Source organism: Stegodyphus dumicola, chromosome 5, assembly GCF_044657685.1.
Source record: "Stegodyphus dumicola isolate Sdum_Otavi_A_Nest chromosome 5, ASM4465768v1".
Classification (NCBI taxonomy): Eukaryota; Metazoa; Arthropoda; class Arachnida; order Araneae; family Eresidae; genus Stegodyphus; species Stegodyphus dumicola.
In genome coordinates, this window is record NC_140772.1 from 226,182,314 (window position 1) to 226,204,090 (window position 21,777).

The 21,777-nt window shown below is 32.1% G+C and overlaps 1 protein-coding gene across 4 annotated transcripts in view; it reads left to right on the forward strand.

The window, feature by feature from the left end:
• LOC118204288 (uncharacterized) overlaps positions 1–21,777 on the forward strand; it is a 148,087-nt gene that overhangs the window by 51,194 nt on the left and 75,116 nt on the right. For 3 of the 4 annotated variants that reach the window (XM_085817744.1, XM_085817743.1, XM_085817746.1), the window contains 5 exons: positions 3,348–3,392; positions 6,218–6,248; positions 10,846–10,934; positions 15,538–15,582; positions 18,412–18,442. In XM_085817744.1, the coding sequence (XP_085673870.1) occupies positions 3,348–3,392; positions 6,218–6,248; positions 10,846–10,934; positions 15,538–15,582; positions 18,412–18,442 (241 nt within the window). The remainder of the gene's footprint in view (positions 1–3,347; positions 3,393–6,217; positions 6,249–10,845; positions 10,935–15,537; positions 15,583–18,411; positions 18,443–21,777) is intronic. The other variant, XM_085817745.1, reaches the window with a different exon arrangement.

Genomic DNA, 21,777 nt, shown 5'->3' on the forward strand with positions numbered 1-21,777 from the left:
TTGCAACCATAAAGAAATTAAGTAATGAAGAATCTGCATGAATATATGTATTTTTCTCGCATTGTGATAAAACAACGGTACCTAGAGCGATGAAATGTTGAATGACGTAATCCTCCACTGAATATGGGCATCTGTAAGTCCTAATTTTGAATTTGTTTTATTATCGATTTCATATTTTGTAACGCTTTAACGAATTTTTTATAGAAGAACGTAATGATTTCAAAGGGAGCAAAGGCAAAACTGTACGGGGGAAAAAAATAACCATCTCTTTATTTCCAGCACAGGAGACTGAGTATCGGAAATTCTAAAGATATGCTCATCCGATATTGCTGTTGAACTGAATTTTATGTTTTATGTGCGAAGGACATATTTCATAAATAAAGGTCGCACACAAAACATTTAAAAAAAATGCCTCTTTTGGCGTTGGTAAAATCTGAAAGCCTTCAGATTTTATTTTATTTTAATTATTATTATTATTATATTTCTATTTAGTAATTGAAAAGTAATCATGGTAAAATATAGTTGTGGTACTAAGGGTTTTCAGTTTTTGTTTAGGTAGTACACGTTGGTCAAAAGGTTGAGAACCCCTGCTCTAAAGCATATGTCTAAAAAATTCATGAGTTTTTTACTTATTTTTATTTTAAGCATTCAAAATATATTTTAATCATTATAGCCGTATTTTTAACAATGGGAAACTTTGCAGTAGCAAATTTTTCACAATTTTTTTTAGGAAATTTCTAACAGGTATATTATTCTTTTTAAAGCATGGAGATTAAGACTTAATTGTTTCTATTTTTATAAAACAGGAATATCAGTAGTTCTTCAAAACCTTAATGCTAACTGAGCAATTTCTGTTTTCAAATTTTAAAGAAAATTTAAGTTACAGTTTACATGATTTTAAGTATATGCTTTGGCTTCAACTCGCACTCGCAGTCAGATGGTGGTTATATATAGAGTTGTGTATTGTCATTTGTGTATTGGATGGAATTTTCAACAATATTTCATTTTTTCTACAAATATCTCTCTGAGTGACCAGAAATGTAGAGTTATAATTGTAAATGTTGTTTAGAAACCTGAAGCAACATTAATGGGAATTTCTACAAATCTATGTGTTTTCAGTTAAAATGCTAAATATAACCTTTGTTCTGTAGAATCCATACAGCTTCTCATTTTATCCAAAATAAGTGAATTTCAACGGAATGGTAAAACGTAGTAAGCAATATATATGGATCTTTCCCAAAAAAGTATTTTTCCACAATATTATTTTGGATATGTGCACATGAAGGTTTCTCACATTATAAAAATTTCTATATATTTAGCTATATTTCACATAAGACACTTCAACACATTTTACTATGTACTGTTGACTACAGAAAGATTGCTCTCAAGAATTTTCATCATGCCTTCATCTTTATACAAAAATGTTTGGATTGCAGTTAGATTTTTTTATTGTGAGTTCAATGTGGTAAGAGATTTAAAAAATAATTGCTTTTATAGAATCTCGTAGTTTACTTACATTTATGGAAAAAAAAATGAGTTTTTTTTTAGTTTTGTGATTAAGACACGTTTTGCATTCCATTCTTTTAGAAAAAGAAAAATCAGTTTTGGAACCTGAGAATACATATGTGTGATTTTATGATCTGTGGACAGTTACCATCCTGACATCAAAATGCTTTTTTTAAATGAAAATAATAATAATAATAATAATAATCATTTTGAAATTTCTTTTATATTTGAGCAATATCTCAATATAGAAACATACAGACAAGTAACATATAGGATATAAATCCTTTGTATGGTACCTGAAATTTTAGAAGTATTTCAGAAGTGATAAATGTTTGATTGTCAGTTCCATATATTTCATAATTCTGAGGTTTTATGTGTGGCTAAGTTCTTCATAATCTAGTATAGGATAACATAGCAATAAGGGAACATAAAATAATAGTCTAAGGACCTTCTCTAAAGATGTGTAAATATATCTATCCAAAAGTTTTTATATCACGTCATGGAAATACCTTTCATTGTTGTAAATCAGCCAGCAGCCTGGAAAGTTGGTTAACTTTGTTCCATGTCTTAATGGAACACACCTGAGATTTTAATTATTAGTTAGTAATGATTGGCAAAGTGGATCGTTAGTGTGTACTGTTTATATTTATTTTAACTAACATTTATTTTAAGTTCTCTTTCCTGTCTGGCCTTTACTTTTCCCTAGAATTGCCAATGCTAGAGTATGTAAATTGTAGTAGAGCGCACAGTATATTTAAATTTAGCGGAAGTAAGTTGAGTTTAAATAGAAGGGAATCGAGATTGTAGGTGTGCTTCTTCAATCGCGAACGTGCATGTTGCTCGGTAGAAATTTAGAACCACGCATGTCGGCCTGTGTGCCTCTCTCGGCAGATTTTGCTAAATCTCTCAACTGCTTAATCAGTAAGCTCGCTACATCTCAGCGGTAATTTAGAACAGGGTTAGGTTAGTTTAAGATCTCAGAGCCTTGTGGATAGTGATCTCGCTATTTATTCATCCAGTTATTATTTTTCAGTTCTACGTTCTGTTTCAGTTAAACTGCCATTTCGGCAGAGTTTGTGAGCGTCAAGTGGACGCATCTGTTATTTTAAAAGTTGAATAAAAAGGGCTTTAAACCCTTCTTATGTTTCGGTGTAAATTCACACTTATTAGCAGTCACTACCACAGTTTGCTGACAAGTTGGGGCCTCTCGATATCGCAAGTGGAACTGCTTTTCTTGTCCTTTGCTGTAATGCCTAAACATTCGAATGATTCAACATGAAAGACGTGAATGATATTTTTCTTGATTATTTTCTGTTAATAAAAAGATTTTGTAGGTCTTTTGTTGTAACACCTTAGTGAAACTTTTTATTGCTATACTGATCTCAATAGATATATGTCTGGTACCTCTTACATTGAATTTGCATGTTATTAACCGCAATGTTTTTGAATTTTAAGCATGCAGAATTCTTGATGTGTAATACTGTTTGAATGCTTGAAGGAGCTATTGTGTGACATCAGGAAATACAGAGTGATATTAGGTCATTTCAAGACAATATTAAAAGCAATGTCCCATTCATCAGACTCCAGTTTTCAATTTCTTTTGAAAATCTGACTGACAGCTCACAATGACTACTTATAAAGGTGTTGAAAAAAGCTCAAAAATTCCCATCTACAAACTCATATTTTTTTCATAATTTATAGTTTTTACTTAATATCAATACCTCATAAAAACTGGCATACACCTAGCTCAAGCTTTTTTATGTCTGAGTAAAAATGTAAGAAATATTTGTAATGTGTGCACTAGATATTCAGTTTCTAAAATATTTATATTACTTTTACAGCACTCAGCATCAAGCGCGAGCTCATCTCCTCCTCCTCCCCTCCTCGTAAGTTTTGTGCATCTTTATGTATGTTATAAGGTTTTGCAGGAAAAAAATATCTTAATATTTTTTAAATTGAAAAATATCAAAATTTAAACTAATAAAATTTAAATCCATAAATTATATTTAAGGATATATTTATTATCTCTAAAATTACAAAGATTGAACTAATTTCAATGTAAAAAAATATTTTCTTCAGAGAACTGCTAGGCTTAGTACACGAATGGTAGCACATTTGCTACCATGATTTTAAAAATATATTTTAGCATTAAAAACGATAATTTTATAAAATTTATTTTATACTGTGTGATACACTCACTCTTTTACTTTATATAAATAGTAATTATTAACTGTTTTAGTTTTAAAATATTTGTAAAATAAACAGACAACTTACGTCTGAAAAGGTGCTTGCATTGTTTGCTGCATCCATGCTTCTTCTCATTTTTTTCCTTTAAGCTGGTGCCGCTATCTATGCCTAAAATTTGCTAATAATACATGAGAAAGGTTCAGTCTATAAATTTATGACATAAAAATTATATTTCATGGCGTTCCTGGTATAAAAACGTGGCATTTAATATATGGTAGCAAATATGCTACCATATAAAAGGGTTAAAGAGAAGAAAATCGATATAAACTAGCCAAAATGTTTGAGAAGGCTTGTAGAGACATTAAGTATTTTTGAAAGCAGGAACGATAAAAAATTAACAACGTCTTCGCCGGGAATCGAACCGCGGACCTCTGAAATACTGCTACCAGTGTGCAAACTACTACATCACGAAGGGTCACCAAGAAGGTGGGAGAAATACCTTATATACTCCCCCTTTTAAAGGGCGACTGGGGTTTTTAGGGAATCCAATCGCCAAATCCTTTGTATGGAGAACCCATCGAGTAACCATCACCCATCAAATAACCATCAACACCATCAAGTAAAACTTATTCTTTGCATCTACTGAGACTTATATATAAAACAACTTATCTCCTTTGGCGCTTCAATGGCTTATTGGAACCTTAAAGTACGTATATTAACTGGGTTACAACCCCTAGAACTCTACATAAAGCTATGAAATTAACTGCATTAAGCAGAGCTTGACTGACTTTTCACACTTACCAATTGTGTCTACATCAGGCCTTTCAGGTTTGTTCCAATCAGCAGGTCTCTCTATAGACAACATTCAGTCTTTTGTTATGAATCATGCTGATTATGATCTCACCTCTCATTTTAACCTATGCCGTTTGACATAAAATCTCCCTACTATTTGCTAAACCTCTATACTGACCAAGTATGTGACAAAATGAGAAATTTAAAAAAAAAGCATAAAGCTAACTTTTAGTAAAACGTAAATGTCACTTATCTTCTTTTAAATATGTCCAACTATTATAAGTGTAAAATATTTAATGCTATTTGATAAACTGCATGAAATTTATTTTATTCTCAAACCTATTAATAATTATGTTAGTTAATTCTAGTAATAATGCATACTACTTAGGGATCTATTTTATTTTTAGGATGGTATTACAAAAGTGAAATTGGGGCATAGAATAATATTTTTAATTGAATTTATTCAGTTTCCATTTGCTCATAGGTCCTTAATTTTTTTCATTAATGGTCCTTAAAAGTACTTAAATTTCGTGTGCAGAAATGTGTACCAACCCTGTTTTCCCTTTGTTGTTGAGAACAGTACTTATTGTAGATTTAGATATCAGAAACCCATGGCTTTCATAATAATTTTTAATAACTAGATAGGAATAATGTTCTTCAAAAAAAAAAAAAAAAAGCCCTCCATTCATTGCTTCTTTAATAACCTACATTTTGCATGAAAACAAAAGTGCCTACTAGCAGACACTAGTTTGTACTTTCTGAAATATAGTTGCAGTTAAAAAAAAAAAAAAAATCCAAGCAGTGTTTTTCTATTTTTTAATGTATATAGTCCATAAATAAAAATAAAAACTCAGGTTGTCCTTAATTTTTTTTCATTGCATTTTAATTTCATTTCAAATTCAAACTGTCCTACAAAAATTTGAGTCGGTTTCGACCTGTTTTGAGCGACTCTAGCTCCGACTCCTTTTCCCCAAAAATCTGCCCGACTCCACAGCCCTGTCAAAAACCCATGGCTTTCACAACATTTTTTAATAACTAGATGTGAATAATGTTGTTCAGAAAGAACACAAACATTGCCTTCTATTCAGTGCTTCTTTAAAAGTTACATTTTGCATTAGAATGGAAGTGTCAAGTAGCAGACTTTAGTTTACACTTTCAAAAATAGTTTCAGTAAAAAAAAAAAAAAAGCAGTTTTTTTTTTTTTTTTTTTTTTTTTTTTTTTGTAACAGAAAAGCAAAATCATCTAAAAAGTGTGTGAAAAAAAATTTATTTGAATTTTTTTAGTATGCTGTAAAGCATTCTCTTGGCGAGCAGTAACAGAACTAAAAATATCAAGATAAGTAGGTAATTTCAGTCACACACGGTGTACATTTTTATTCCAGTTGTAAATATAAAATTTCCAGTCACATGATGTTTAATTGTTTTTGTATTTTGAATATGAAACAAGTGTTAATCTTATTTTAGGCACTCTTTTTTTTTTTTTTTTTAATTCCGTAGGAGTAAGCTTTATTGTGAATGAATGAGTGTTGTTGTGTCTGCATAACATTTGCAAAATATGCAGTTTCTTCTAGAATTATATATTTTACATAAAATTCCTATCTACGTTTCTAGATTTCTGTGTTAGGGATGCTTGTTTTGTATATAATTATATTCTTTCATGTACTGCCTAATAATGATTAAAATAGAAATTTTTTTTAATGTTCTTAAATTATTTTACTCTATTTTATAATAGGCAGAAGAAACTTCTGTCCAAGAAGATACTTGTAAGTATTCATATTTTTTAGGTTTTTTTTTAATCATATTCTGGATTAATTGTAAAGGCATCCTTTTCTTATATACTTTTGAAATCATATACAAGTTTTTTGTAGGATGATGCGGCATTGTATGTGATGCTGTAATTTAACTTATACGATTGTTTCACAGGCCAGCAGCGGCCGAGCGGTAAATTCGCTGAAAACTGGTAGTTTGGTCCGAGGTTCGAATCCCGCGAACGGGCTGCTGCATGGCCGTTTTCGTGGTTTCGTGTGTAACGTGTATACGAGCCAGTTCCCCTTAAAAAGTCCTCCACGAAGGCACCCCTCCCCTTAGGCAGGTAGCCCTAGTGTGTTTTGCCATAATTAAATAAACCAAACCTGTCTATATATAGACAGCTGCTATATAACAGTTTTAGTCTCTTTTCTCGAAGTTTATGTGAGCCTGTTTTGCTTTTTCTTTTATCCATTCTACATACCTAAAATGTAATGTAAAATACTAATTCAGAAGTCAAACAACAAAAATCAGCGTTAATTTACAAAATTTTCACACGACTAGTTTCGTTGGTTTTACCGAACCATCATCTTCAGCTGCAAAACCGCAAATGAACAAGATAGGAAATAATGTTTAGATAAGATAAGAAAGCCTGGACAAGAATAAGCAAGTGACGCCATCTGTTGGCGAAACCAGAACTAAAACATAATTTCTCGAAAATCCGAAGGCAAATTTGGATTGGAATTAGGATCGTTAACTAGAACAGAAAGATTTTTATGAATGTGAAATGCCTCTAGAAAATCCAGTTCTCCAATGGAAGATGTTTTTTGAATAATTTTGGCAGCAGAAAAATTGAAAGTGTGATTTTCGGACCAACAATGTTGAGCAACAGAAGACTTCTGTGTTTCCTTTTTTCTAACATATGCCTCATGTTCCTTGATGCGAAATTTTAAGGATATCTTAGTTTGGCCAATGTAAATTAAACCGCACTGGCAAGGAATCCTATAAATACCCCAGGGATTCATATCCGGAATGGGGTCCTTGAGTATAGAAGTTGGAATTTTATTGATGGGAGAGTAAACAAACCGAAAGTTAAATTTCTGCAAAATATGTGCAACTTTATAGCTAATTGATGGAAAGAAGGGAATGACAACAGAATTTTTATAATCTCCTAAAATAAGAGTGTGGCTTTTAGTGTGTTGAGATGAGAATTTTTTAACTGCTTGATTAATAATGTTGGGTGAAAAGCCATGTCAATAGCTATTGCTTTTAAATAATTTAGTTCTTCATCAAGGGCTAGTTTGGAGGAGCAAACTTGAAGAGCACGGAAAACATAGGAATAAAATGAAGCTAACTTTTGTTTAGTCGGATGACATGATTTAAAGTGTGGTGGAAGGCAAACCGATGAAGGTTTACGGTAAACTGTAGTACTGAAGTTGGATGTGTTACATGTGACCAGAATGTCGAGAAACGGAAGAGAATTGCAAGTCTCAAGTTCAAAAGTGAACTGAATAGCAGGATCAATAGAATTCATTGTTGAAAGAACTTTATTTAAATCATCTTTATTACCTTCAAACAGGGTAAAACTATCGTCTACGTAGCGGAACCATGCCGGGAAGTTTAAAGTTTCAAACAATTTTGATTCATAATAATGCATGTAGATATCAGCCAGGATGGGACTGAGGGGGCTTCCCATGGCTAATCCCTCAGTTTGCTTGTAATATTTATTTTGGAAAACAAAATGTGTTTGTTTCAAACAGAGTTGAGTGAGAGAAATTAGCTCATCAATTTCGATGCAAGAGAAATGAAATTCGCGAAGTCTGGTTTCTAGATATCTTAATGCACCCTCCACTGGGACATTGGTGAATAATGATTTTACATCAGAAGAAAGCATGAGTAAGTTACGAGGAGAAATGTTTTTAACCTTTTTTACAAACTCTATTGAATTTTTTATGGTGTAAATGTTATTGTCTAATAGAGTCGAAAATCTAGAAACTAAATATTTAGCTAATGGTTACGAGGCAGTACCTAAATTTGATACAATAGGGCGGAAAGGAATACCACTTTTATGAATTTTGGGAAGAGCATATAATCTGGCACAATTCGCAACAGATGGGATAAGCGAATGTTTTAAGTTGCTTGAAATGATTTGCGAAGATTTGATCGCAGTTTTTATTTTGGATAAGTCCGAAGGTGAAGGATCTTTAGGGATCGGATTATATGGTCCTTCGTTTAAGAGTTTAGTGACACCATCGATGTAAGTGTTCTTATCCATGACGACTATCTGGCCACCTTTGTCGGCCTTTGAAATGACAATATCCGGGTTAGAATGAATCTCGCGCATTGTAGCTCTTTCTCTCGCAGTTAGATTTTGTTTCAAAGGTTTATTATTGAATTTCACATTATGAGCGATAAGATGCCTAATCATTTCTTTCTGTGAATCTGAAACTTTACTGAACTTGAAAGCTTTTTCAATAGGAGACAAAATCTTTGGAATCGAGGGTTTACAGGTTTGTGAGAAGTTAAAATTATATTTTAGAATTCTCTCTTGTTCTTCTGAAAGACTAACATTAGAAATATTAACTGTTGGCTTGATGTTTACAATGGGAAGATTTTTTGAACTACTTGAACTGGAAGACTGTAAAAGAAGTTTTTCGAATTTAACTGCAAGGGTGTTTTTATGACGGCTAACTGCATTCTCCGTTCTAGACCAAGACTTTTGTTCAAGGGCAGTGAATTTTGGATACGTTTTAGCGAGTTCCAGATGAAGCTTATAGAGTTCATGTTCAATTTTGGACAATTGTTGACGTGTGACGTGTATCCCTTATCACGGACCGAAGTAACGCAAGTTTGCAATTTAACAGAATTCTTGAAACGCGACTCGAAGGTTTTTGATTAGATTTGATTTGAATAAAATTGGGGATCAATTTTTTACATTTACATTTAAGTAAAAAGTCAAGATGATTCAGGAATTTTTGCCGTTTCAGGCGTAATTTAGTGAAACGATTAACGGATGAAGGCATGATAAACAATGCAGAAAATCAAACTAAATTAATTGAGCAATAATAAAGTACACACAAAATAGCAGAAAAATCCCTCACTGAAATGAATAGAAAACAAAATGTTTGTAAGCAAAATGCATGAAATCAGACAAGCAAAGCACAATATCCAAATGTACAAAACATAAACATAACTTGAAAATTGCAAAAATGTACTCACCGAAACTCCTACAATCACAAAATGGCGGCCACACCACGTGCAAAAAAGAAAGCAAAATGGGCTTTTCACCCAACATTATTAATCAAGCAGTTAAAAAATTCTCATCTCAACACACTAAAAGCCACACTCTTATTTTAGGAGATTATAAAAATTCTGTTGTCATTCCCTTCTTTCCATCAATTAGCTATAAAGTTGCACATATTTTGCAGAAATTTAACTTTCGGGTTGTTTACTCTCCCATCAATGAAATTCCAACTTCTATACTCAAGGACCCCATTCCGGATATGAATTCCTGGGGTATTTATAGGATTCCTTGCCAGTGCGGTTTAATTTACATTGGCCAAACTAAGAGAGCCTTAAAATTTCGCGTCAAAGAACATGAGGCATATGTTAGAAAAAAGGAAACACAGAAGTCTTCTGTTGCTCAACATTGTTGGTCCGAAAATCACACTTTCAATTTTTCTGCTGCCAAAATTATTCAAAAAACATCTTCCATTGGAGAACTGGATTTTCTAGAGGCATTTCACATTCATAAAAATCTTTCTCTTCTAGTTAACGATCCTAATTCCAATCCAAATTTGCCTTTGGCTTTAGAGAAATTATATTTTAGTTCTGGTTTCGCCAACAGATGGCGCCACTTGCTTATTCTTGTCCAGGCTTTCTTATCTTATCTAAACATTATTTCCTATCTTGTTCATTTGCGGTTTTGCAGCTGAAGATGATGGTTCAGTAAAACCATCGAAACTAGTCCTGTGAAAATTTTGTAAATTAACGCTGATTTTTGTTGTTTGACTTCTGAATTAGTATTTATTCGGCGTGTTATTGTGTCTTAATTAATGTAAAATATTCGTTCAACTGTAATATTTTTTGTTCTCAACTTAAATTATTCAGTCATGCAATAAAATTCCCTTTTTTTTTAGTTGCATTTATAATGCAATATTTTCAGTTTCATGATTAAACTAAAAAATGACTCTACTGTATTTTCATAAATGTACTTTATGACCGTCGACTGCAGGCTCTACTTTACCCCTACACTACAGCCTACAGCTCTCGTATCTGGTGTGAGATTGAGTGCGATATACTATCTGCACTGTGCCCGGCCGCCGACCACTGGCCACATCTAGTATAAAACTGATTAACTAACTAACGAAATTCAGTAGATTGCTGGTACATACAGAAAAAAGTATTGAGAATTTGAAAAAAATTTATTTTGGTTTGTGTACAATTTCAGTTTTTATTTATTTATTTAATAAATGATGTGCCTTTCCTAAAAATACATTTCTGTGTTTGGTTCCGTATTAATTATATGTTGAAAGTGCATTTCTGTTAATCATGAACAGTGTATACAGAAAAGTTTGATTCCTTTCTTTTTTTTAAAAAAAAAAAAAAAAAAAGTGTATGCTGAGCAAAAAGAGAGAGCAACCAGAGCAAAAAAAGAGGTCCACCCGAACCAGTCCACCAGAAGCAAAAAACCAAAGAATGAGGTAATTTTTTTTTTTTTTTTTTTTTCCTGTAGTATTTCTCTAAACCAGGGGTTCTCAACCAGTGATATGCATTTCTAAAAGCCAGTGGTGTGCGTACCACTGCTGGTATGCAAGAGAAAAGTGGGTAGTCTGCTAAGAAGCAATTTTAACTAATAAATTAAAAAATGAATAGTTTTTGTTCAAAGTCAATAGCCACTTATAGACTTTCGCAAGATCCGAACGATCTGTTTGCATGGCAGTTTTCATAGTTTTTCCATGTTGTACGTTTCACAAATATTCTTTTAGTGGTTGACATAACAAAACTTACCATAAATGACGTTTCTAAAAGGCGTGATAGAAATGGATGCTCTATTTAATAGGAAATAAAAATAAGTTCCTGTAAAAAAGAAAAAAAAGTATCTCTTTAATTTGCTAAAACTAAGTGAAATAAGACAAGACATATAGAAATTGATTTCTCTTAAAAAGGCTCAAATTTGCCACTAAAGTTTAGAATTAAAAATTAATTAAATTTTGATAATTAAAATGGTAACCAATTTTTAATATAATATTTTAATGTGTGTATATTTAATACAATTAGCCAAAAGGTTGGGCAAATGACAAAATATTTTTTAGCCCAAAGGGCGTTAACCCAAATGGGCTATTAATTTCAAGAAGGCATTTCACGTTGATTCACTTTTGAAAGTGTTGCCACCAAATATTATTGCCATGCATTATATATTTAAAGGAACTAAATAATAAAGTATCTATGATTGCATGAATGTTTCTTGCAAGGTGATAAAACAACGGTACCTAGAACCATCAAATTTTGAATATGGTAGTCTTCCAACCAAACATGGCCACCTGAATGCCCATATTTAGAATTTCGAATTTGTTTAATGATCTATTTTGCAAATCTTTAACAAATTTTTAATTAGCAAACTCCACGATTTCAAAGTGAGCCATGTACGGACATTATTATCTCCAACTCGCAACACTGTGCATCGGAAATTCTAAAGGTATGTTGTTTTGCTGTTTTTAAATATTTTGTAATATTGCTGTTCAGTTGAATTTTATGTATTTAAGTGCGAGGGGTATGATATTTAATAAGTAAAGGTAACACTCGAAACATTTAAAAAAACATCCTTTTGGGAATAATATAAAATCTGAAAGGATTCAGTTTCTTTCTTTCTTTTTAGCCTAAAGGCCAGAAGCTCTATTAACTTCATTTTTGGGCATTTTACGTTGAAATCTTAAATGTCCGTTTCACTTTTCAAATTGTTGCAACCATAAAGAAATTAAGTAATGAAGAATCTGCATGAATATATGTATTTTTCTCGCATTGTGATAAAACAACGGTACCTAGAGCGATGAAATGTTGATTGACGTAATCCTCCACTGAATATGGGCAACCTTAAGTCCTAATTTTGAATTTGTTTTATTATCGATTTCATATTTTGTAACGCTTTAATGAATTTTTTATAGAAGAACGTAATGATTTCAAAGGGAGCAACGGCAAAACTGTACGGGGGAAAAAAAGAACTATCTCTTTATTTCCAGCACAGGAGACTGAGTATCGGAAATTCTAAAGATATGCTCATCCGATATTGCTGTTGAACTGAATTTTATGTTTTAAGTGCAAAGGACATATTTCATAAATAAAGGTCGCACACAAAACATTTAAAAAAAATGCCTCTTTTGGCATTGGTAAAATCTGAAAGCCTTCAGATTTTATTTTATTATTATTATTATTATTATTATATTTCTATTTAGTAATTGAAAAGTAATCATGGTAAAATATAGTGGTGGTACTAAGGGTTTTCAGTTTTTGTTTAGGTAGTACACGTTGGTCAAAAGGTTGAGAACCCCTGCTCTAAAGCATATGTCTAAAAAATTCATGAGTTTTTTACTTATTTTTATTTTAAGCATTCAAAATATATTTTAATCATTATAGCCGTATTTTTAACAATGGGAAACTTTGCAGTAGCAAATTTTTCACAATTTTTTTTAGGAAATTTCTAACAGGTATATTATTCATTTTAAAGCATGGAGATTAAGACTTAATTGTTTCTATTTTTATAAAACAGGAATATCAGTAGTTCTTCAAAACCTTAATGCTAACTGAGCAATTTCTGTTTTCAAATTTTAAAGAAAATTTAAGTTACAGTTTACATGATTTTAAGTATATGCTTTGGCTTCAACTCGCACTCGCAGTCAGATGGTGGTTATATATAGAGTTGTGTATTGTCATTTGTGTATTGGATGGAATTTTCAACAATATTTCATTTTTTCTACAAATATCTCTCTGAGTGACCAGAAATGTAGAGTTATAATTGTAAATGTTGTTTAGAAACCTGAAGCAACATTAATGGGAATTTCTACTAATCTATGTGTTTTCAGTTAAAATGCTAAATATAACCTTTGTTCTGTAGAATCCATACAGCTTCTCATTTTATCCAAAATAAGTGCATTTCAACGGAATGGTAAAACGTAGTAAGCAATATATATGGATCTTTCCCAAAAAAGTATTTTTCCACAATATTATTTTGGATATGTGCACATGAAGGTTTCTCACATTATAAAAATTTCTATATATTTAGCTATATTTCACATAAGACACTTCAACACATTTTACTATGTACTGTTGACTACAGAAAGATTGCTCTCAAGAATTTTCATCATGCCTTCATCTTTATACAAAAATGTTTGGATTGCAGTTAGATTTTTTTATTGTGAGTTCAATGTGGTAAGAGATTTAAAAAATAATTGCTTTTATAGAATCTCGTAGTTTACTTACATTTATGGAAAAAAAAATGAGTTTTTTTTAGTTTTGTGATTAAGACACGTTTTGCATTCCATTCTTTTAGAAAAAGAAAAATCAGTTTTGGAACCTGAGAATACATATGTGTGATTTTATGATCTGTGGACAGTTACCATCCTGACATCAAAATGCTTTTTTTAAATGAAAATAATAATAATAATAATAATAATAATTTTGAAATTTCTTTTATATTTGAGCAATATCTCAATATAGAAACATACAGACAAATAACATATAGGATATAAATCCTTTGTATGGTACCTGAAATTTTAGAAGTATTTCAGAAGAAATAAATGTTTGATAGTCAGTTCCATATATTTCATAATTCTGAGGTTTTATGTGTGGCTAAGTTCTTCATAATCTAGTATAGGATAACATAGCAATAAGGGAACATAAAATAATAGTCTAAGGACCTTCTGTAAAGATGTGTAAATATATCTATCCAAAAGTTTTTATATCATGTCATGGAAATACCTTTCATTGTTGTAAATCAGCCAGCAGCCTGGAAAGTTAGTTAACTTTGTTCCATGTCTTAATGGAACACACCTGAGATTTTAATTATTAGTTAGTAATGATTGGCAAAGTGGATCGTTAGTGTGTACTGTTTATATTTATTTTAACTAACATTTATTTTAAGTTCTCTTTCCTGTCTGGCCTTTACTTTTCCCTAGAATTGCCAATGCTAGAGTATGTAAATTGTAGTAGAGCGCACAGTATATTTAAATTTAGCGGAAGTAAGTTGAGTTTAAATAGAAGGGAATCGAGATTGTAGGTGTGCTTCTTCAATCGCGAACGTGCATGTTGCTCGGTAGAAATTTAGAACCACGCATGTCGGCCTGTGTGCCTCTCTCGGCAGATTTTGCTAAATCTCTCAACTGCTTAATCAGTAAGCTCGCTACATCTCAGCGGTAATTTAGAACAGGGTTAGGTTAGTTTAAGATCTCAGAGCCTTGTGGATAGTGATCTCGCTATTTATTCATCGAGTTATTATTTTTCAGTTCTACGTTCTGTTTCAGTGAAACTGCCATTTCGGCAGAGTTTGTGAGCGTCAAGTGGACGCATCTGTTATTTTAAATGTTGAATAAAAAGGGCTTTAAACCCTTCTTATGTTTCGGTGTAAATTCACACTTATTAGCAGTCACTACCACAGTTTGCTGACAAGTTGGGGCCTCTCGATATCGCAAGTGGAACTGCTTTTCTTGTCCTTTGCTGTAATGCCTAAACATTCGAATGATTCAACATGAAAGACGTGAATGATATTTTTCTTGATTATTTTCTGTTAATAAAAAGATTTTGTAGGTCTTTTGTTGTAACACCTTAGTGAAACTTTTTATTGCTATACTGATCTCAATAGATATATGTCTGGTACCTCTTACATTGAATTTGCATGTTATTAACCGCAATGTTTTTGAATTTTAAGCATGCAGAATTCTTGATGTGTAATACTGTTTGAATGCTTGAAGGAGCTATTGTGTGACATCAGGAAATACAGAGTGATATTAGGTCATTTCAAGACAGTATTAAAAGCAATGTCCCATTCATCAGACTCCAGTTTTCAATTTCTTTTGAAAATCTGACTGACAGCTCACAATGACTACTTATAAAGGTGTTGAAAAAAGCTCAAAAATTCCCATCTACAAACTCATATTTTTTTCATAATTTATAGTTTTTACTTAATATCAATACCTCATAAAAACTGGCATACACCTAGCTCAAGCTTTTTTATGTCTGAGTAAAAATGTAAGAAATATTTGTAATGTGTGCACTAGATATTCAGTTTCTAAAATATTTATATTACTTTTACAGCACTCAGCATCAAGCGCGAGCTCATCTCCTCCTCCTCCCCTCCTCGTAAGTTTTGTGCATCTTTATGTATGTTATAAGGTTTTGCAGGAAAAAAATATCTTAATATTTTTTAAATTGAAAAATATCAAAATTTAAACTAATAAAATTTAAATCCATAAATTATATTTAAGGATATATTTATTATCTCTAAAATTACAAAGATTGAACTAATTTCAACGTAAAAAAATATTTTCTTCAGAGAACTGCTAGGCTTAGTACACGAATGGTAGCACATTTGCTACCATGATTTTAAAAATATATTTTAGCATTAAAAATGATAATTTTATAAAATTTATTTTATACTGTGTGATACACTCACTCTTTTACTTTATATAAATAGTAATTATTAACTGTTTTAGTTTTAAAATATTTGTAAAATAAACAGACAACTTACGTCTGAAAAGGTGCTTGCATTGTTTGCTGCATCCATGCTTCTTCTCATTTTTTTCCTTTAAGCTGGTGCCGCTATCTATGCCTAAAATTTGCTAATAATACATGAGAAAGGTTCAGTCTATAAATTTATGACATAAAAATTATATTTCATGGCGTTCCTGGTATAAAAACGTGGCATTTAATATATGGTAGCAAATATGCTACCATATAAAAGGGTTAAAGAGAAGAAAATCGATATAAACTAGCCAAAATGTTTGAGAAGGCTTGTAGAGACATTAAGTATTTTTGAAAGCAGGAACGATAAAAAATTAACAACGTCTTCGCCGGGAATCGAACCGCGGACCTCTGGAATACTGCTACCAGTGTGCAAACTACTACATCACGAAGGGTCACCAAGAAGGTGGGAGAAATACCTTATATACTCCCCCTTTTAAAGGGCGACTGGGGTTTTTAGGGAATCCAATCGCCAAATCCTTTGTGTGGAGAACCCATCGAGTAACCATCACCCATCAAATAACCATCAACACCATCAAGTAAAACTTATTCTTTGCATCTACTGAGACTTATATATAAAACAACTTATCTCCTCTGGCGCTTCAATGGCTCATTGGAACCTTAAAGTACGTATATTAACTGGGTTACAACCCCTAGAACTCTACATAAAGCTATGAAATTAACTGCATTAAGCAGAGCTTGACTGACTTTTCACACTTACCAATTGTGTCTACATCAGGCCTTTCAGGTTTGTTCCAATCAGCAGGTCTCTCTATAGACAACATTCAGTCTTTTGTTATGAATCATGCTGATTATGATCTCACCTCTCATTTTAACCTATGCCGTTTGACATAAAATCTCCCTACTATTTGCTAAACCTCTATACTGACCAAGTATGTGACAAAATGAGAAATTTAAAAAAAAAGCATAAAGCTAACTTTTAGTAAAACGTAAATGTCACTTATCTTCTTTTAAATATGTCCAACTATTATAAGTGTAAAATATTTAATGCTATTTGATAAACTGCATGAAATTTATTTTATTCTCAAACCTATTAATAATTATGTTAGTTAATTCTAGTAATAATGCATACTACTTAGGGATCTATTTTATTTTTAGGATGGTATTACAAAAGTGAAATTGGGGCATAGAATAATATTTTTAATTGAATTTATTCAGTTTCCATTTGCTCATAGGTCCTTAATTTTTTTCATTAATGGTCCTTAAAAGTACTTAAATTTCGTGTGCAGAAATGTGTACCAACCCTGTTTTCCCTTTGTTGTTGAGAACAGTACTTATTGTAGATTTAGATATCAGAAACCCATGGCTTTCATAATAATTTTTAATAACTAGATAGGAATAATGTTCTTCAAAAAAAAAAAAAAAAAAAGCCCTCCATTCATTGCTTCTTTAATAACCTACATTTTGCATGAAAACAAAAGTGCCTACTAGCAGACACTAGTTTGTACTTTCTGAAATATAGTTGCAGTTAAAAAAAAAAAAAAAATCCAAGCAGTGTTTTTCTATTTTTTAATGTATATAGTCCATAAATAAAAATAAAAACTCAGGTTGTCCTTAATTTTTTTTCATTGCATTTTAATTTCATTTCAAATTCAAACTGTCCTACAAAAATTTGAGTCGGTTTCGACCTGTTTTGAGCGACTCTAGCTCCGACTCCTTTTCCCCAAAAATCTGCCCGACTCCACAGCCCTGTCAAAAACCCATGGCTTTCACAACATTTTTTAATAACTAGATGTGAATAATGTTGTTCAGAAAGAACACAAACATTGCCTTCTATTCAGTGCTTCTTTAAAAGTTACATTTTGCATTAGAATGGAAGTGTCAAGTAGCAGACTTTAGTTTACACTTTCAAAAATATAGTTTCAGTAAAAAAAAAAAAAAGCAGTTTTTTTTTTTTTTTTTTTTTTTTTTTTTTTGTAACAGAAAAGCAAAATCATCTAAAAAGTGTGTGGAAAAAAATTTATTTGAATTTTTTTAGTATGCTGTAAAGCATTCTCTTGGCGAGCAGTAACAGAACTAAAAATATCAAGATAAGTAGGTAATTTCAGTCACACACGGTGTACATTTTTATTCCAGTTGTAAATATAAAATTTCCAGTCACATGATGTTTAATTGTTTTTGTATTTTGAATATCAAACAAGTGTTAATCTTATTTTAGGCACTCTTTTTTTTTTTTTTTTTTAATTCCGTAGGAGTAAGCTTTATTGTGAATGAATGAGTGTTGTTGTGTCTGCATAACATTTGCAAAATATGCAGTTTCTTCTAGAATTATATATTTTACATAAAATTCCTATCTACGTTTCTAGATTTCTGTGTTAGGGATGCTTGTTTTGTATATAATTATATTCTTTCATGTACTGCCTAATAATGATTAAAATAGAAATTTTTTTTAATGTTCTTAAATTATTTTACTCTATTTTATAATAGGCAGAAGAAACTTCTGTCCAAGAAGATACTTGTAAGTATTCATATTTTTTAGGTTTTTTTTTTAATCATATTCTGGATTAATTGTAAAGGCATCCTTTTCTTATATACTTTTGAAATCATATACAAGTTTTTTGTAGGATGATGCGGCATTGTATGTGATGCTGTAATTTAACTTATACGATTGTTTCACAGGCCAGCAGCGGCCGAGCGGTAAATTCGCTGAAAACTGGTAGTTTGGTCCGAGGTTCGAATCCCGCGAACGGGCTGCTGCATGGCCGTTTTCGTGGTTTCGTGTGTAACGTGTATACGAGCCAGTTCCCCTTAAAAAGTCCTCCACGAAGGCACCCCTCCCCTTAGGCAGGTAGCCCTAGTGTGTTTTGCCATAATTAAATAAACCAAACCTGTCTATATATAGACAGCTGCTATATAACAGTTTTAGTCTCTTTTCTCGAAGTTTATGTGAGCCTGTTTTGCTTTTTCTTTTATCCATTCTACATACCTAAAATGTAATGTAAAATACTAATTCAGAAGTCAAACAACAAAAATCAGCGTTAATTTACAAAATTTTCACAGGACTAGTTTCGTTGGTTTTACCGAACCATCATCTTCAGCTGCAAAACCGCAAATGAACAAGATAGGAAATAATGTTTAGATAAGATAAGAAAGCCTGGACAAGAATGAGCAAGTGGCGCCATCTGTTGGCGAAACCAGAACTAAAACATAATTTCTCTAAAAGCCGAAGGCAAATTTGGATTGGAATTAGGATCGTTAACTAGAACAGAAAGATTTTTATGAATGTGAAATGCCTCTAGAAAATCCAGTTCTCCAATGGAAGATGCTTTTTGAATAATTTTGGCAGCAGAAAAATTGAAAGTGTGATTTTCGGACCAACAATGTTGAGCAACAGAAGACTTCTGTGTTTCCTTTTTTCTAACATATGCCTCATGTTCCTTGATGCGAAATTTTAAGGATATCTTAGTTTGGCCAATGTAAATTAAACCGCACTGGCAAGGAATCCTATAAATACCCCAGGGATTCATATTCGGAATGGGGTCCTTGAGTATAGAAGTTGGAATTTTATTGATGGGAGAGTAAACAAACCGAAAGTTAAATTTCTGCAAAATATGTGCAACTTTATAGCTAATTGATGGAAAGAAGGGAATGACAACAGAATTTTTATAATCTCCTAAAATAAGAGTGTGGCTTTTAGTGTGTTGAGATGAGAATTTTTTAACTGCTTGATTAATAATGTTGGGTGAAAAGCCATGTCAATAGCTATTGCTTTTAAATAATTTAGTTCTTCATCAAGGGCTAGTTTGGAGGAGCAAACTTGAAGAGCACGGAAAACATAGGAATAAAATGAAGCTAACTTTTGTTTAGTCGGATGACATGATTTAAAGTGTGGTGGAAGGCAAACCGATGAAGGTTTACGGTAAACTGTAGTACTGAAGTTGGATGTGTTACATGTGACCAGAATGTCGAGAAACGGAAGAGAATTGCAAGTCTCAAGTTCAAAAGTGAACTGAATAGCAGGATCAATAGAATTCATTGTTGAAAGAACTTTATTTAAATCATCTTTATTACCTTCAAACAGGGTAAAAGTATCGTCTACGTAGCGGAACCATGCCGGGAAGTTTAAAGTTTCAAACAATTTTGATTCATAATAATGCATGTAGATATCAGCCAGGATGGGACTGAGGGGGCTTCCCATGGCTAATCCCTCAGTTTGCTTGTAATATTTATTTTGGAAAACAAAATGTGTTTGTTTCAAACAGAGTTGAGTGAGAGAAATTAGCTCATCAATTTCGATGCAAGAGAAATGAAATTCGCGAAGTCTGGTTTCTAGATATCTTAATGCACCCTCCACTGGGACATTGGTGAATAATGATTTTACATCAAAAGAAACCATGAGTAAGTTACGAGGAGAAATGTTTTTAACCTTTTTTACAAACTCTATTGAATTTTTTATGGTGTAAATGTTATTGTCTAATAGAGTCGAAAATCTAGAAACTAAATATTTAGCTAATGGTTACGAGGCAGTACCTAAATTTGATACAATAGGGCGGAAAGGAATACCACTTTTATGAATTTTGGGAAGAGCATATAATCTGGCACAATTCGCAACAGATGGGATAAGCGAATGTTTTAAGTTGCTTGAAATGATTTGCGAAGATTTGATCGCAGTTTTTATTTTGGATAAGTCCGAAGGTGAAGGATCTTTAGGGATCGGATTATATGGTCCTTCGTTTAAGAGTTTAGTGACACCATCGATGTAAGTGTTCTTATCCATGACGACTATCTGGCCACCTTTGTCGGCCTTTGAAATGACAATATCCGGGTTAGAATGAATCTCGCGCATTGTAGCTCTTTCTCTCGCAGTTAGATTTTGTTTCAAAGGTTTATTATTGAATTTCACATTATGAGCGATAAGATGCCTAATCATTTCTTTCTGTGAATCTGAAACTTTACTGAACTTGAAAGCTTTTTCAATAGGAGCCAAAATCTTTGGAATCGAGGGTTTACAGGTTTGTGAGAAGTTAAAATTATATTTTAGAATTCTCTCTTGTTCTTCTGAAAGACTAACATTAGAAATATTAACTGTTGGCTTGATGTTTACAATGGGAAGATTTTTTGAACTACTTGAACTGGAAGACTGTAAAAGAAGTTTTTCGAATTTAACTGCAAGGGTGTTTTTATGACGGCTAACTGCATTCTCCGTTCTAGACCAAGACTTTTGTTCAAGGGCAGTGAATTTTGGATACGTTTTAGCGAGTTCCAGATGAAGCTTATAGAGTTCATGTTCAATTTTGGACAATTGTTGACGTGTGACGTGTATCCCTTATCACGGACCGAAGTAAGGCAAGTTTGCGATTTAACAGAATTCTTGAAACGCGACTCGAAGGTTTTTGATTAGATTTGATTTGAATAAAATTGGGGATCAATTTTTTACATTTACATTTAAGTAAAAAGTCAAGATGATTCAGGAATTTTTGCCGTTTCAGGCGTAATTTAGTGAAACGATTAACGGATGAAGGCATGATAAACAATGCAGAAAATCAAACTAAATTAACTGAGCAATAATAAAGTACACACAAAATAGCAGAAAAATCCCTCACTGAAATGAATAGAAAACAAAATGTTTGTAAGCAAAATGCATGAAATCAGACAAGCAAAGCACAATATCCAAATGTACAAAACATAAACATAACTTGAAAATTGCAAAAATGTACTCACCGAAACTCCTACAATCACAAAATGGCGGCCACACCACGTGCAAAAAAGAAAGCAAAATGGGCTTTTCACCCAACATTATTAATCAAGCAGTTAAAAAATTCTCATCTCAACACACTAAAAGCCACACTCTTA